Genomic DNA, 14,568 nt, shown 5'->3' on the forward strand with positions numbered 1-14,568 from the left:
GGATCTGATAGGAAAATAGAGTTATTTAGGTCCATTGTTAGCTTTGCAAAATCTATACTACACCTAGAATAAAGGAAGGGTGCAGGGCTAGGAAGGTGGCTCAGTGGTAGAGTGCTTGCCTTGCATGCATGAGGCCCTGGGTTCAATTCCTCAGCACCACATAAGCAAAAAGAAAAAAAGCCGGAAGTAGTGCTGTGGCTCAAGTGGTAGAGTGCCAGCCTTGAGCTGAAGAACAGAGGAACAGCGCTCAGGCCCAGAGTTCAGGCCCCACAACTGACAAAAAAAAAAAAAAAAAGAAGTGTGTAATCAGACTGGCAATGAAATGAGAGTAAGAAAACTATAACTCAAAGAGCTTATGGTAAACAGCCACTACAGATACAAGGGTATTTTTAGACATTTCCTTTTCTAAGACTTAGGAAGAAAAATTTTTCCAAAGGAGGATATTTTTGGGAGAGGAACAAAAAGGTACAATGCCTATGTGCATCTGATCATACAAAATAATGTTTATCAAAATGAACTCCAGGAAATGGAAATAAGAGGGTTTTGTCTTTGTTGCTATTTTTTTCTTTTCTTTTTTGCCTTGTTTATCTGTCTTTAGGACGGTAAGGGAAGAACCACAGAAATGGAGGGACCAAAGGTGAACAAATGCATCAATGGCACTCACTTCACACTATGTTGAAAATGAACTATACAACTTGTGGGTGGGAATGGGAGTGGAAAACTGGGAGTGAGGGAAGGGGAGACATTGCCCCAAAAGAAATGTACTCTTTACTTGACTTATGTAACTTTATGTAACTTTAATCTTTACATCACCTTTATAATAATAATTTTTAAAACCTTTTAAAAAGAGAAAATTGGAGGAATCATCAAATAACCCAGCAAAGAGCTGTATTCAAAAACATAACACCAGTGACCTCATATACCACCAGCACTATCTGTTCCAAGATAGATGGAAAGGAAGAGAGGGGGAAGAGAGACAAAGAGAAAGAGAGAGAGAATCATAAGGGCTTCCAGTAGCTACTTTGTTCTTCAAGTTGAAATTCACTCCTTTCTAGTAAATGTTAATACTATTCCTGAAGAAGAAAAGTACTGAAACAGAGCGCAGCCTGAGGCAACATCAAAGAACTACACAAAGGCAAGAGAAGTAAAAAGGAAAGACTGAAGAAGCTTCTGGCTTTTACTTTCAGCATGTAGTTATAAAGAAGGGAAGGGGGAAGCCAGAATAATTGGCAGAAACAAGAAGATATGTCAGTATCAGAGGGACCCCTTGGGTATTATAAAGACGGAGGCACCATGATGATGTCATGTATAAATGTAAGCTTTCTCACATCTTCCTGTGGACAGCAGAGAGGTCAATGACTTGAGACTAGCTGAGCTGTTGCGGAAAGGATAATACTAGTTATCTCCTTTTGCCAATTCCTCCTACCCTGTGGGCAAAGAGTCTCTGAAAGGAAATGTTAAATACCAGAGTCAATTGTAGTAATCTGAAACAAATGAGATATCCAGATTACCCCAGTCAACTGGCAAGAAAGATGTCAACAGGCTCTGGACTAGGAGTCAGTCCAGGAGGCAGAACTAGTAAGATAGATATGAGCCTCTGAAACCCAGCTTATATAGGGATATTTTTGCCACTTTGAGATTTACTAAGATGATGTCTAGTGCTAATAGACCATCACATATGGATAGTCCTTCTCTGCTTTTTAAACTTCTCCATGGAATGGGAGCGTAGTTCAGTAAAGAGGTTTGATCCTCAGTACACACACAAAAAAAATTTAAGTAAGTTTTTTACTGTGAAAATACTATACAGAGGGGCTAAGTCTGAAAATTTTTTGAGTAAGATCCTCCATCTTTTCTGATCACAATGGAATGAAACTAGAAGTCAACTGTCAGGAAAATTGTAAATATTATACAAATTCATGAAGATTAAAAACATTTTGAATGAACGTAGGGGTCATTAAGGAAATCAAAAGGAAAATTATAAAATTCCTTTAATCAGATGAAAAAGGGAAACACAATATGCCAAAATTTGGGGAACAGAAAAAGTAGAAGTTGGAGGTTTGTAGCAATGAGTGCCTAGTGTGGGAGTCCTTCATACCCTTGGTTAATTCCTAAGGATTTTATTTTATTCTTTTGAGATTTGAAAATGGAGTTGCTTTCATGGTTTCAGTCTCAATCTTCTCATTGTGAGTATACCAGAAAGTTACTGGTTTTTGTGGGTTGTACCCTACTACTTTGTCAAAGTTTAGTATCAGCTCTAGTAGCTTTGGGGGAGGAGATTTTAGGGTCCTTTAAATAAGGATCATGTCATCTGCAAAAACTGATAGTTTTACTTCTTCTCTATTTGGATCCCCTTTATGTTTTCCTCTTGCCTTCATGCTCTTGCTAGAAATTCCAGTACTATATTGAAAAGGAATGCAGAGAATGGACATCCTTATCTCATTCCTCATTTTTCAGAATTTTGTTAGAGAAATACTACTGACTTAAAAAAATTAGCTCATTACTATTAAAAGCAGTTCTTCCAAAATCATTAACATTTTCAATACATGAAATATGCTCAGAAGTTTGCTGTGAGTTCACATTTTAGGATTAACTACTATTAATAATAATATAATAAAAGTAGTGGCTGGGAAGGTGACTTAGTGGTAGAGTGCCTGCCTTGCATGCATGAAGCCCTGGGTTCAATTCCTCAGTACCACATAAACAGAAAAAGCCGGAAGTGGTACTGTGGCTCAAGTGGTAGAGCGCTAGCCTTGAGCACAGAGAGGCTCAGGGACAGTGCCCAGGGCCTTGAGTTCAAACCCCACGACTGGCAAAAAAAAAAAGAAAAAAGTGGAAACATTTCAGATTTCCTGATGATGTAGCTCAAGGTTTCAGAAAATCCAGAAAAGAAAAACAACCCAAAATCAATAGAAGGAACTAAATAAAGACCAGATTAGAAATAAATGAAATACAGAACCCCCCAAAAAAGAATTTACAAAGGATTAATGAAAGTATACCCTCCTCCATTTTGACTTACCAACCTCCATCCTAGACCCTCAGGTGGCCAGACCAGCCCTGGCCACAAGTGCGAGCTCCCGCCCTGCCCTCCAGGCCCCCATAGCTTCCAGCTGCAGTAAAGGAATGCCTTCCTCCCAGATCTAACCACAACTGTTGCAGTCAGTAAAGCCTGCCCTGGCTACTTGCTCCCTTTGGCCCCAGGTGAAACTGCAGAGTACTCCCTGGCCCTAGTATAAAGATACCCCCTTTGCACAAACACAAGTGGTGCACCCAGCTGGAAAGGCTCAGCCTTGTCAGCTTGCTGACAATCAACTTTGCTGTTACCTGAGTTGGTGTCCATATGGTCCCCTGGGCTGGAGCTTTTAAAAGATAAACCTTGGGCCCGGTGCCGGTGGCTCACGCCCGCAATCCTAGCTACTCAGGAAGCTGAGATCTGAGGATCAAGGTTCAAAGCCAGCTGGGGCAAGGAAAGTCCATGAGACTCTTATCTCCAGTAAACCACGAGAAAACCAGAAGTGGTGCTGTGGCTCAAGTGTAGAGCGCTGGCCTTGTACTGAAGAGCTGAGGGACAGCACCGAGGCCCAGAGTTCAAGCCCCACCACAACTAAGAGAGAGAGAGAGAGAGAGAGAGAGAGAGAGAGAGAGAGAGAGAGAGAGAGAGAGAGAGAGAGAGAGAGAGAGAGAGAGAGAGATCAACCTTAGGCTAGACTAACTAAAAAGGTGAAAGATTAAAAATTAGAGATACATTTTACAATTGCTAACTGCTGATTTTGTTTTTGTAAACTTGCTCACCCTAGCACTAACTACCCCCCCCCCTTTCTGGAAATAAGGAATTGAGTAAAAAGTCTCGGAGCCCAGATGCCAGCCGGCCAGGACAAGGTCTGTGGTCATAAATAAAGAACAAACAAGTAAATTCCCCAAGTGGTCAAATGGGACCCAAGAATGGGACCCAAGATAAGGACCCAAGATAAGGACCACCTGGCAAGTCCAGCAAACTAGGCCAAATGTTAATCAATCACAAGCCTGTAACTATGTAAACTCCCCTCCAGGGTGACCACTCCCCCTAGACTTGCCCTGAGCCAACTGTTTTACAAAGAGTGTTATAAACTTTCCTTTGTAGTAAAAATGATTGCTGGAGTGTATAGTGACTTCTAAATGGGCCAATCCTGGGACACCTGGTGTTATATGCTAATCTTGTGGTTTTTGCTTTTAAGAATGCCTGTAACCGCTGCTCGGGGCTCTCTCCCTTGCCGAGGCTGAGAGACCTGTTTGCGCAAATGCTGAATAAACGCCTCTTGTTTGTTGCATCTACTGGTTTGGAGTCTTGGTTTCTGGGGCGCCCTCCCGTTGACGAAAGTATCCCAGGAGTCGGGACAGAAGAAAAATAAAATTAAAGAAAAAAAAGAAACATTACAACTGATAATATAGAAAATCAAAGGTCACAAAGGATCATTCTGAAGATAGATATAGATATGAATATATACCAACAAATTAAAAAATCTAGAAGAAATAGATAAATTTCTGGACTTAGATAACCTACTGAAACTGAACCAAGATGTAAAATCTTCAAGTAAAAAAGTTCAAGTAAAGACATTGAATCTATAAGAACAATCTCCCAAAAAAGCCCAGGACCAAAAAGCTTCACTGTTGAATTTTACCAAACTTTAAAAGAAAAAATTCCACCTGTGATCCTAGCTACTCAGGAAGCTGAGATCCAAGGATCACGATTCAAAACCAGTCAGGGCAGGAAAGTCCATGAGATTCTTATTTCCAATTAGCCAGCAAAAAGCCAGAAGTGGAGCTATGGTTCAAGTAGTAGAATGTTAACCTGGAGCACAAAATCTCAGGGACAGCACCCAGGAAAAAAGTAGGAGGAGGAGAAGGAGGAAGAGGAAGACAAAAAAGGGGGAGAAGGGGAGGAAGAAAGGGAGGGAAGAGGAAGGGGAAAAGAAGAGGGGGAGGAGGAGAAAGAGGAGGGTGGGAGGGGGAGGAGAACAGAGAAGAGGAAGAAGAAACCTCAGTGCTCCACAAACTACGCCTTAGGAAGGAAACCCCTACAAACTCATGCAATCAGCACTACCCCATAATCCAGTCCTGACAAAGCTACCACAAGAAAGAGAATTTTAGATGCAAAATTAATGATAATAAACTACCTTAAAGCAAATGGCTCAACTCTCTCCATCCATAAAGTTCAGCTAAGAAATGCAAAAACAAACACTGTCTTGTCAAGTCAGTCAGAATTTTCCTTTAGATGGACAGTATTCTTTACTCAGTTCTACATATTACTTATTGCTCCTAAACATTCTTAGTTGTTTTGCTTTCTATTTTGGACATTCAGGTCTTTAACATTTGCTGTGCCACATAGTCATAACTTACTCTTTTCTTTTCTTTGGTCATGGGGCCTGGGTGCTGTTCCTGAGCTCTTTTGCTCAAGGCTAGTACTTTACCACTCTGAACCATAGCTGGTGTTCTGGTGGTTAATTGGAGATAAGAGTCTCACAGACTTTCCTGCCTGGGCTAGCTTTGAACCATGAGTTTCAGATCTCAGCCTGCAGAGTAGCTAGGACTACAGATGTGAGCCACAAGTAACTGGCTTCCTAACTTATTCCTTAACTGGAGACTGAGTTCTCCCAATGTCACATCAGTCACGGGGACATCCCTTCCTCCCTTGGTTTAAATACTTCATTTATGCTTGTCTCTCCTAAGTCTACATGGGTCTATTTCTGGTCTCTTTTATTTCTCTGGTATGTTTGAAGCATCCCTCTACCCAAACTGCTAATTAGTGTTGCTATATAATATATTTTAGTATTTGTTTGATCCTCCTTCACTATCATTATAGTTCAAGAAATTCTCAATAATTATCACTTTTCTCCCCTTAAAATGAAAATAGAAACTTTTTGAGATGCTCTCAAATATTCTATTACGTTTCTGTTTGGAATTGTGTAATTGTTCTTTATGGTTTTGGAAAACATTGGTAGCTTTAGTCTATTAAATCTTACCCAGAAACATGCCTGTTGTTTCTATATTATACTCTTATTTTAAATTCTGTTCATAAAATTGGATAGGTATTTTATTTACAGAGATATTTCTACTTTCTTGTTACACCTATTCTTGGGTCAGTTATGTGTTAATACTGTATTTTTTAACTTTCTATTTAAAATTTTAACTTTATATTTTAAACTCCTATTTATATTTTTAGCTTTCTATTTCTATTTAAAATAGGAAGTTAAAGCTACAAGCCAGGATTGGTAGCACACACCTGTAATCCTATGTATTCAAAGAAAGAAACTGAATCAGTAATACCAGTCTGAGGCTTAGCTTGGGAGATTCCAGGTCAAAATCAGCTTGAGTAAAACATTAGCAAGACCTTGTCTGTGCCAACAAGCCAGGTATGGTAGTACTCATCTCTAATCCTAGCTATATAGGAGACATAGGTAAGAGGGTCCTTCTCTGGGGCTACCCCCAGGCAAAAACTCAAGACCTTGTCCAAAAAAATAACTAAAGCAAAACAATGGGCTGTGGCATGGCTCCACTGTGAACACTTTCCAGCAAGAACAAAGCCTTGAAATCCCAGAACCCAAAGAAAAGCATGCAAGCTTAAAACCATACAAACAAATCACAATAAATTAACAAATAATTAATAAATGTGAAAGTATACAATTGTGAAGTTCCAGTTTTGTCAAAGCATGGAAAGTTCTCTTGCTCATAGCCATAATTGTATAGTCAATGGAAAAAGGAACAACGAATATTTAACAAACTGTAATTTCAAAAATGTTAGAAACACTAAAAAATAAGGTGTTTAGGATTTTTGTGTAGAATACATTAAGAGGATTTATCTAGCCTACTATGGGCAAAGTCCTAGATTTGAGCCTCTGCATTGCAAGTAAAGAAAAAAAGAAAGGGAAAAGGGAGAGAAAGGGAGAAGGAAGGAAGGAAGGAAAGAAAGGGAAGAAGGGAGAGGAGAGGGAAGAAGGAAGGAAAAAAAGAAAATGAAAAAGAAAGGAAGGAATGAGAGAAAAAAGGAAAAAAGAGGAAAGAAAGAGAGAGAAAGGAAGAGAAAGAAAGAAAGGAAAGAAAGAAAGAAAGAAAGAAAGAAAGAAAGAAAGAAAGAAAGAAAGAAAGAAAGAAAGAAAGAAAGGAAGGAAGGAAGGAAGGAAGGAAGGAAGAAAAGGAAGGAAGGAAGGAAATAGGGAAGGAAGGAAAGAGAAAAGAGGTGTCAAGAGTTGTGTGGACAAATTTTGTCTTTATCACATGTAACATGATACAGGATCAACATCTTTTTTTTGGGGGGGGGTCTGGTCGTGGAACCTGAACTCTGGGCCTGGGCGCTGTCCCTCAGCTCTTCAGCTCAAGGCTAGCACTCTACCACTTGAGCCACAGTGCCACTTCTGGCTTTTTGCTTATGTGGTGCTGAGGAATCGAACCCAGGGCCTCATGCATGCAAGGCAAGCGCTCTACCACTGAGCCACCTTCCCAGCCCCAGGATCAACATCTTTTAGGGGAATTGTCACACTAAATCTGGACCAGATAGCAACATGAATGTCACAAAGTGTCTTACAATGTCATGAAATACCTCAGATTCCTTTCATGTGAAGGCTTCTGCTGGTGTCTCTCCATTGGAATATTGTCATCATTTTTCTCGCTTATTTCAATTAATGCATCTTCACCAAATGCCTCTGGTTGTTCATCTGTGTCTCTTGAAGGGCAGTAGTGTGAACATTCCTGCTATTGGCAATGCCTCCCAGAATCCATTTATGTTTCATTCAAAGCTTATTTCTAGTATTTTGTTGTTGTTCTTCTTCACTACATACATCTTTCTTGGCCATTTCCCAAATTCAATTATCTCTTTTTGTGGTGTGGTGTGTGGTTTTTACCACTGGGACAAAAGGAAACAACGCAATCACAAGCTTTGCTGCGTGAGTGTGAGCTGAACAGATGCCTAGCAACAATAACACACCCAGGGGTCCACTGATGGATGATGAGTGAGTAAACAGACTCCACACAATGGAATAGTATCCAAACATATAAAGGAATGTAGTTTGGATGCCCATTACAACATGAATGAACTTCAAAAACATAGTACGAAGACTGTCACAAAAGGCCACACGTGATGATTCTATTTACACGAAATGTCTAGGACAGACACTAATAGAGATGGAGATGGATTTCTAGTTGTTTTTAAGTGGGAAATGTTGGAGAAATGGGAGTGAGTACTAACAGGTATGGGATTTTCTTTAAAGGTGATTCAAATATTCTAAAATGTATTGTAATGACGATTACACAATTCTTTGCAACTAAAAGCATTAGAGTTGGGCGCCAGAGTCTCATGCCTGTATTCCTAGCTACTCAGGAAACTGAAATGTAGGGATTCGAGCTGACTGACAACCCAGTTGCCCCTTGGTAGATGAATGGATCAAGAAGATGTGGTATATATACACAATGGAGTTCTATGAGTCTATTAGAAAGAATGACATTGCCCCCCTTCATAAGGAAACGGAAAGACCTGGAAAAAAATATATTAAGTGAAGCAAGCCAGGCCCAAAGAAACATAGGTTACATGGTTTTCCTCAATTGTAATAACTAGAATATGTATGTGATAGTCTTAGCAGGGGATCACAATTGCCCAATCGCTAGTGCATTGGACCATATATAATGAAGCATGTCAACATGAACTCCAAGAATTGGAAACAAGAGGTTCTTATTTCCTGTATGCAGTTATTTCTATTTTTTCTTACTGCTTTAGTTTTCTATCTCCTTTGTCTTGTATATAGCTTATCTGGAAGGGAAAGGGAATCACAGAAACAGCAGGATAAAAGATGAACTATTGCAACAATGATACTCACTAGACACTATGTGGGCAGTGAACTTTACAACTTGGTGGGGAGGGGAGTAGGGAGTGGTAAGCGGGAGAAAATGAGGGAGGGGTAATAGTGTTTAACAAGAAATGTACTCATTACCTTACTTTTGTAACTGTAACCCCCCTGTTCATCATCTTTACAATTTTTTTTATTTTTTTGTTGCTCATGGGGCTTGAACTCTGGGCCTAGGCACTATCCCTCAGTTCTTCAGCTCAAGGTGAGTGCTCTACCACTTGAGGGCCACTTCTAGTTTTCTGGTCATTTATTGAAGATAAGAGTCTCACAGAGTTTCCTGCCAGGCTGGCTTTGAATTGTGATCCTCAGATCTCAGCCTGCTGAGGAGCTAGGATTACAGACATGAACTACTGATGCCCAACTTACAATAATTTTTTTAAGGGATTGTGGTTCAAAGCTAGCCCAGGCAAGAAAGTCCATGAGACTGATCTCCAATTAACTACCAAAAAAAGCCAGAAGCGGAGCTGTGGCTCAAGTGGTAGAGTGCTAATCTTGAGCAAAGAAACTCAAGGACAGCACCCAGGCTTTCCGTTCACACTCTAGGACTAGTACACACACACACAAACACACACACACACACACACACGTGCACACACATACACACACACGTACACACACATAGTCATTGGACACTTTTAAAGGATTTATTATATGGTATCTGATTTATAGCTCAATAAAGCTGACTTAAACAAATATTAATACCCACTTAGTTTAAATGTTCATGGGAGGGAAACTAAGCAATCAACACAGTAGGAAGCTATTCAAAACTCAAGAAAATTATGAGACATCATGAGTAAAACAGCCATTAAAAATTGTAAGATTCATGGAATTCTATGCTTCCATCAGAGAGAATGACATTGCCCCACTCATAAGAAAATTATATTAACTCATTATCTTGCCCATGTAATTGTAACCCCTCTGTACAGTATTTTCACAATAAAAAAAGAAAATTATATTAAGCAAACTAAGCCAGACTCAAAGAAACATAGGCTGCATGGTGGTCATTAGAATGTGCTATAAATCTACAAGTAAAGTAAATGTATAGTAAAAGACAGATAATTACACTTGGACATGATTAATTAAACAGCACTCTAAACATTCACACAGTGAGAACAAAGGAGGATATTCTTAGGATAGGATCACAAAGGCTGAATAGCTATGTGTATATGATCATATAAAATGATACTTACCAAAATGAACTCCAAGGAAGGCAAACAAGAGTTTTTTTTTTTTATTGTATTGTTTATGGTTCTATTTTTTTCACCCTCTTTGGGTTATTCCCTTTTGTTCCTGTTTTGTGATTTCTGTACCTTTTGTCTTGTATATAAGTTTATCTGACTGGAGAGGGGAAGGGAAGGCCAGAAATGGTGAGACAAAGGGTGAACCAATTCAGCAGTGACACTCACTAGACAACTTTGTGGGGAGGGTGTTGGGATGGGAAAACCTAGGAGAAACTGAGGGAAGGGTCACACTGTTCAAAAAGAAATGTCCTCATTGCCAGACTTATGTGACTGTAACCCCCCTGTACATCACCTTTACAATTAAATTTTTTTCAAAAAAGCAAAACACTGAAGTATGATATATAGATATTATAAAAATGTGAAAAGCAAGCCCGGTACCCGTAGTTCACTTAGTCTTTTCTCTTTCTTTTCCATCCTTTCAAATGAGATGAATAGAAGCCATAGTAAAGAGCTATTCCTACACATTGAAATTTTCCCTTACATTCATTACCTGTACAGAGCAAACAAACAAAAACAATTAGGAAGGGACATCATATCACCTTGCTCAAAATAATGATAGATGATGACAATAATGATAATAATAATAATAAAGGAATCTGAAAGAGGAAGAAATTAGTTGTCAAGATTCATGCTGTGAATAGAAAGATTTCTTTTGACAAATTATAATCACATATAATTAAGGAGTGCACAATAATATGATGTATATATGCTGTGGAATGAATGGAACTAATTAACATATCTATCACCTTAAATTCTAATCATTTTTTTCCTCGCATTCAGCGGCAATATGTACGTTTTGGACCAATATCTCCCCATCTCACCCACTCCCTCAGCCTCTGGCAAGCTTTCTCTGAATAGATGGATTTCCATCACCCTCTTTTGGCTTGTCTTGTTAGGGATGAAACCAAGAATAGAGAAACAAGACAAAAAGAAAGGCAAGGTTTTCTCGCCATTATTCTGTAACAGAGGAAGGGGGGGTGGTTATCACAAAGACTATGAATAGATGCAAGTGCTGCCAATGAGCAAGACTCTGAAGCCAAGAAGCATTTTTAAAAATTATCCATGAATCATTTTAATGATTATATAATCTTGAGAGTGTCATTCTGCTTAAAATGTGTGTGTGTGTGTGTGTGTGTGTGTGTGTGTGTGTGTGTGTGTGTGTGTGTGTGTGTGTGTGTATTTTTGTAAGCTGGATGCTGGTGGCTTGTGCCTGTAATCCTAGCTACTCAGGAGGCGGAGATCTGAGGATTGCAGTTTGAAGCCAGGCCAGGCAGAAAAGTCCATAAGAGTCTTATCTCCAATTAACCAGAAGTGGAGCTGCAATTCATGTGGCAGAGTGCCAGCCTTGAGCAAAAATGCTCAGAAACAGCACTCAGGCCCTGAGTATAAGCCCCAGGATTGCCAATGCCACCTGCCCCCCCCCCCGCAAAAAAAAAAGGAAAGGAAAGGAAAGGAAAGGGTAACCATACAACCACAATAGTAGCACTTGTAATCATGGTGAGGACATGTCCCAGATACAGAGCTAGGGGCCAAATGCCAAATGCATAGGCTTAGAGGGGCAAATCCAGGCCAGTGGTCAGGAATCACCAAGTAAACAAAACAAATAGAAAGAATAAGGAAGAGAAAGCCCCTTCGGATGAGCTCAGAATTGAAATAGGCCAGGATAAACAAAGGAAGCAAATCCAAGAGAACATACCCACCCATGATGCTTCCTGCCAGGTGCTGATATCCTCCCTGGCAGGCAACAGCCACTTTGGAGGCCCTCATATGTCCTGGACCATCCACAGAATTTATTCTTGCAGGGGTAAGAAATCTTTTTATTTTCCCTGCCAAAGGCCATTTGAATATTTATAACGTCATTTGGGGGAGCCACACAACAGTATCAGTATAAACAGACTACTTTGGGCCACCAACAAGGAGCATAGGTGTCACCTATTAAATTGTATTGCTAGCCAGCCATTCTCCATCCTTGATTGGTCCAAGTTTTTATGCCAGACCCATTCTATTTCCTGCAATCTATGAGATTTCTACATTCACAGATAATGATACTTCCATGTGAGCCGCAAGAGGGACCAAGAAACTCCTGGATTTGTCTGCTAAGTCTGTGTCAATTGACTTCAAATGGTATAGATATTACTGAGTTTATGTTGCTCTTGTGTTCCAGTAAATCCATCCTAAGTTGAAAATGGTTTGGATGGGAGATGTGTGTCCCCCCTCCCTCCAGGGTCTCAGATATTGGGATATTGGTTGCCAGCTAATAGGCTTTTGAGAAGTGACTGGATCTTTAAAGATCTGGCCTAATCAATGGATTAAGTCCCTCCATAGATTCATAATATGATAGCACTATTAGGAAGTAGAGGAAATAGCAGGTGGGACCTCAATGGAGGAAGTAGGTCACTGAAGATACACCCAGGAAAGATGTATCTTGTCTCCATCCCTTCTCCTGTCAGACTCTCTGCTTCCAGACCACCATGAGGTGAGCAGCTTTGCTCCTCTACATCCTTCCAGAGTAATATTCTGCCTCTCCCTGGCTCAGGAACAATGGAGCATCGATAGAAATCTCTGAGAAAATTAAATAAAACCTTTACTCCTTTAAACTACACCTTTCAGGTATTTATCACGGTGATTTATTTTTAATCTGATAAATAAGACTTCAACCCCTCAAACATCTGCATTTAGCAACACCGTTTGTCTTGGCTGTTTAACCTTGTGGTTGAATGGAGCTGTGCCTATGGTACTGTCCATTACAGCAAGAGATAATGTATTGCATAACTGTTAGCCAAGAATAAGGCAAAAATGTAAGATTGCTATTGTGGTTTCTGGTAAATACCTATTGTTCTCATCGCATCATCAACTGAAGAATCTTAAGCAGGGGAATCATCGATATTTGGCTGCAATCTTGGTACTGTCAAGTGTAGTGATTTTTTTTCAGGCATATTTTTAGCAACAGAATCCATTTTGGGGGAAAAACGAAGTTGTGTTTGAGGTCCCAAATATAAGAGAAATAAAAGCTATTTTCAATTGGCGTATGTACTTTAAATGCAAATTCATACTATTTATTTTTTTAATCAGTGAATTAGAAAATTAAGATGATTTTTGTTTTGTTTTGTTTTTCTAAACACAACAATTTTTTTTTTCTCACAGGTCTAGAGGATATGAAATTCAAGATTAAGACACAACCAGATTCAGTGTCTGGTAAGAGTCTGCTTTCTGTCATCATTGATTAAATAATACTATTTTAATTAGCCCAAAAATTAAAAAAAGGAAACCAGATATGGTGATGCAGACTGACACTTCAAGCTACTTGGGAGGGTGAAGGGAGAAGATCACACAACTCATCAATCTAAGACCAGGCAGGATAACATCCCAGGTAATGCAGCCAGGCGCTGGTAGCTCATGCCTGTAATCCTAGCACAGGAGGCTGAGATCTGAGGATCATGGTTTGAAGCCAGCCTGGGCAGAAAAGTCCATGAGACTCTCCAATTAACCACCAAAAAAGCCAGAAGTGAAACTGTGTCTCAAGTGGTAGAATGCTAGCCTTGAGAACAAAAGCTCAGAGACAGTGCCCAGGCCCTGATTTCAAGCCCCAGGACTAGCGCACACACACAAAAGGAATACAATGCAAAAATCACACCAGGCGGAGGAGGAGAAAGAGAAGGAAGAAAAAAAAAGAACAAGAAGAGGAAGGAGAAGAAGAAGACTATCACAATATGTTATATAACAGTCTTTAGAAGTGAATTTATTTCTTTACTATTAAAATAGATTTTTTTAAACTTATACCTGAGGGGAGTCCTGAGGAGAGTAGTGTGGAGAGCAGGGGAAGTAGAGTGGAGAGTAGTCCCGTTGGGGTGGGGAAGTAGAGAGATGGAGAGGAGAGAGGGACAGCAGGAGGGGAAAGCTTGCAGAGCTGGCCTGTGGAGGGCAGGGCAGGCCTCCTCCAGAGGTCATTCAGGACCTCTTCTGGAGGTCATTAAGGCCTCCTCTCGAGGCCATTTGGGACCTCTCTCTAGAGAGGCCTGTGGAGAGGTGCCTCCCGGAGAAGAGCAGGGCAAGCCTGCAGACAGTGGAGAGGTCTGCACAGGAGGAGGAAGGGAAGAAAGGGAAAAGCCTTCCCCTTTGGAGCTTTGGAGCTTTGGAGGTCTGAAGTTTGAAGGTTTGCAGACCAAGTAATAAAGGTGGGGGGCGGGGTCAGGACTGCCTATTGGAGGCTTGGAGGTTTGATGGTGGAGGCTGCCCTTAGTTCTGGGTATCTAGCCCAGGACAAGGTAGTCACAGGACCCCTTTCTAGTGTAAATAGTGTACATAAATTTGTTTGTTATCTTCAACCGTGCCTCAATGGATTGTCTTGCTCTTTGGAGGTCATAAGTATACACTATTCAAAAGAAGAGTAACAAAGCTGGGAACTGGTGGCTCATACCTGTAATCCTAACTATGCAGGAGGCTGAGATCTGAGGATC

General features: G+C 40.2%; 1 protein-coding gene across 1 annotated transcript in view; it reads left to right on the top strand.

Moving 5' to 3' along the window:
- Akr1d1 (aldo-keto reductase family 1 member D1) overlaps window positions 1-13,333 on the top strand; it is a 74,899-nt gene extending 61,566 nt beyond the window's left edge. Inside the window, exon 9 of the mRNA XM_069996864.1 lies at window positions 13,256-13,333. Within this exon, the coding sequence (XP_069852965.1) occupies window positions 13,256-13,283 (28 nt within the window). The 3' untranslated portion in view covers window positions 13,284-13,333. The remainder of the gene's footprint in view (window positions 1-13,255) is intronic.
- The last annotated feature ends 1,235 nt before the right edge of the window (window positions 13,334-14,568 follow it).

The sequence above is a fragment of the Dipodomys merriami genome, unplaced genomic scaffold (genome assembly GCF_024711535.1).
Source record: "Dipodomys merriami isolate MVZ:Mamm:240054 unplaced genomic scaffold, mDipMer1.0.p SCAF_5, whole genome shotgun sequence".
In the NCBI taxonomy this organism is placed as follows: Eukaryota; Metazoa; Chordata; class Mammalia; order Rodentia; family Heteromyidae; genus Dipodomys; species Dipodomys merriami.